At 40.4% G+C, this 3,534-nt stretch overlaps 1 protein-coding gene across 3 annotated transcripts in view; it reads left to right on the top strand.

Moving 5' to 3' along the window:
* LIN9 (lin-9 DREAM MuvB core complex component) overlaps nucleotides 1-3,534 on the top strand; it is a 111,359-nt gene that overhangs the window by 12,355 nt on the left and 95,470 nt on the right. For 2 of the 3 annotated variants that reach the window (XM_011948957.1, XM_011948959.1), the window contains exons 3-4: nucleotides 61-155; nucleotides 1,947-2,051. In XM_011948957.1, coding sequence (XP_011804347.1) covers nucleotides 61-155; nucleotides 1,947-2,051 — 200 coding nt within the window. The remainder of the gene's footprint in view (nucleotides 1-60; nucleotides 156-1,946; nucleotides 2,052-3,534) is intronic. The other variant, XM_011948960.1, reaches the window with a different exon arrangement.

The following is a 3,534-nucleotide window of genomic DNA, read 5'->3' as shown; positions in this document are numbered from 1 at the left end:
CATGGTATGAAATCCTTTGAACTAAGCCAAAATTTTATTAGTATTAATTATTTATTACAGAGGGAAGCTTATCTAACACATGGAATGAAAAGTACAGTTCTTTACAGAAAACACCTGTTTGGAAAGGCAGGAATACAAGCCCTGCTGTGGAAATGGTAAGGAGTGAGTTTTTCTTACATTTTAGAATAATTATAGCTAAGTTGTCTGTATTACTGTCATGTGTAAATTCTTGCAGCACAGTAAAAAATTTACAAGTTGTTTTCCCAACCTCAAGTGTCATTAAGCACTGTTTGATCTTATTTAGGTAAATTAATCTGTACCCAGTGATAATCTGGTCATCATTAAGCATTTGTTCAGTAATTGTGTAATAGTTTCTTTAAATAGGAAAAACAAAAAACTACAACTTATAATTTCATCAGATATGCAAAAAATTTTACATGGCTTCATTCAGTACCTGCAAAAATATATATGTGTATATATATATAAGTGGTAAGGTATTAAAATCTTGTATAGCCAAAAAGAAAAAAGAAAAATCATTGTGTAACTCAAAGTTGTAAGAGCATTTAGAGATGGGAAGTAGAGATGAGCATATAATCGACATGACTAATGATTTTAGGAACTCTGTTTCTCTCCTGCACTGCCAGGTAGCCAGGAGGTTTTAAGGGTCTGTCTTGAAACAATCCTGGAGTTGGGATAGACAGCAGCAGTCGCAGTAGCCTGGGCAGCTGGCCACAGTGAATGTGAGGGGCTTTCCTCACTATGTCAGTTCCATCATCTTCATTCCCTTCCTCCTCTGCTTGTGGTCAGGGAAGGGGGGCAGTGTAGAATGGACTTCCTATCAGGACTATAGAGTATCAAGACTCTGAGTGGGTTTAATTTCTTTTTGTTTTTCTTTTTTTGAGACGAGGTCTCGCTCTGTCGCCCAGGCTGGTCAGGAACTCCCAGGCCCAAGCGATGCTCCCCGCTCAGCCTCCCAAGTAGCTGGGACTACAGGTGTGTGCCACCATGCCCAGCTAATTAAAAAATATTTTTTTTTTGTAAAGATGGGGTCTCCTTGTGTTGCCCAGGCTAGTTTGCAGCTCCTGGGCTCAAGTGATCCTCCTGCCTCTGCCTTCTGAAGTGCTGGGATTATAGGCATGAGCCACTGTGCCCAGCCAGAGTGGGTTTAATTTCAAGGGTTCATAGACCTGAGTGGATGTTGCCCATATGTTGTTAGCCCTCTGCATGTGTTTCTCTTCCAAATAGCCATGAGGAGTGGGAGAAGGCTTTGAAAAGGATGTAGGTCTTATTGCAATGTAATTTCTTTTTCTATTAATGAAACCTCTGAACCTAGGGTGAACTGTAAAATTCTTCCTGTTACAGACTCTTAATTGTATGATGAAGTTTTGGTACTTAAACAATTTTTTTAGTTCTATGGGTAATTATCAGATATCTATCATGTGTATCTTGTATTCTTATTTACAAATGAAAATTTGGTTAACAATTTTTGACAGCAGATCTAGTATAATAGTATACACATTTAGGCTTACTCTTCTAGAGTGATTTAGAATCTTTGGCCCGGCCCAGCCCTATGCAGCAGACATACGTCACACGCCTGATTGGTATTAACCCAAGCACCAACATAATTTGAACTGGAATTTCCGGAACTTATTTTCCTATCACCACTGTCCAAGGCTGCCAGTGTACTAAGGAGACTTGGGGTTCAAGTTTTACTTTATTCGTCAGCTAGGTATTTCATTCATAAGCAACTTGCATAAATACATCTTACTGCTTTCTAAATCTGAGGTTATTTATATTTGGCTTTGTGTGCTTTGTGTTGCCCATACTTTATTCTTCCATACTGCTGATAATCCAGAGTTAGCTCAGTTTTCCAAGTATAGAATTGTATTTTGGAACAAAAATGGGAGGGTTCAGCTTTTTCATTAAATGAAACATTTCTATCATAGCCTTTCAGAAATTCAAAACGAAGTCGACTTTTTTCTGATGAAGATGATAGGCAAATAAATACAAGGTCACCTAAAAGAAACCAGAGGGTTGCAATGGTTCCACAGGTATGTGTGTGCTAAAATTTCGTTTCATTGGAAAGGAAGTAAGCAAATGCTCAACCTAATAAAGTTTATATTTCTGTTACATTTTTAGTAACAAGTTCTTTTCTTTAAATTCGTACTGCTACTCTGGTCCTGTTTTAGTTACCTAGAAAACATTGTTTTTTTGATCAACTTTGAAACAGGATAGAAAACTGGTCATTAGTCCTACAAATGCACAGTTTTCTTTTAAGCATGGAGATAGTGGAAGAATTTGGCAGCATGGAATCAATTTTTAGATTTGCACAGAAATAAGAGGGAAAAAATGTTTTACTTGATCACCAAGACAAGTACATTGAAGACTTCCTTTATCCAAGAGATGGAGTCTCACTCTGTCGCCCAGCCTGGAGTACAGTGGCGCGATCTCAGCTTACTGCTACCTCTGCCTCCTGGGTTCAAGCAATTCTCCTGCCTCAGCCTCCCGAGTAGCTGGGATTACAGGCTCACACCACCATGCCCAGCTGATTTTTATGTTTTAGTAAAGATGGGGTTTCACCATGTTGGCCAGGCTGATCTTGAACTCCTGACCTCAAGTGATCTGCCCACCTCAGCCTCCCAAAGTACTGGGATTACAGTCGTGAGCCACTGCGCCCTGCCGAGAGAAAAATATTTAGCATGAAATCATATCTCCTTATTTATTTTTGGCATTTAAAAACTCATAGTGGGCTGGGCACGGTGGCTTATGACTATAATCACAGCACTTTGGGAAGCCAAGGTGAGCCCATCACTTGAGGCCAGGAGTTTGAGACCAGCCTGGCCACAATGAGAAAACCCTGTCTCTACTAAACATACAAAAAAACTAGCTGGCATGATGGCACACGCCTGTAATCTCAGCTACTTGGGAGGCTGAGGCATAAGAACTGTTTGAACCCAGGAGGTGGAGGTTGCAGTGAGCTGAGATCATGCCACTGCACTCCAGCCTGGGCGACAGAGCGAGACTCTGTCTCAAAAAAAAAAAAAAAGAAATATGCTCTAAATACAGTCTGGCATGGTGGCTCATGCCTGTAATCTCAACACTTCGAGAGGCCAAAGCGGGTGGATCACCTAAAGTCAGGAGTTTGAGACCAGCCTGGCCAACATGGAGAAACCCTGTCTCTACTAAAAATATAAAAATTAGCTAGGCGTGCTGGCACACACCTGTAATCCCACTACTGGGGAGGCTGAGGCAAGAAAACCACTTGAACCCGGGAGGCAGAGGTTGCAGTCAGCTAAGATTGTGCCACTGCACCCCAGCCTGGGCAATGGAGCAAGTACTCTGTCTCACACACAAAGAAAAAATAAAAAAAGAAATGTGCTCTAAATTCAAGGTTAGAAAGGGCTTTTTCCATTTTTGATTCCCCGGCTTTCAGAATTGTACCAAAAATTATGATATAGTTCTTGGCAAGTTGGAATGGAGAAATTATTAAAAATCCAAAAAGAAAGAAAAAGAAGCATATGTTTCAGTATGGAC

The sequence above is a fragment of the Colobus angolensis genome, unplaced genomic scaffold (assembly GCF_000951035.1).
Source record: "Colobus angolensis palliatus isolate OR3802 unplaced genomic scaffold, Cang.pa_1.0 Scaffold288, whole genome shotgun sequence".
NCBI classification, from domain to species: Eukaryota; Metazoa; Chordata; class Mammalia; order Primates; family Cercopithecidae; genus Colobus; species Colobus angolensis.
This window is presented reverse-complemented; position numbering and strand designations above follow the sequence as displayed.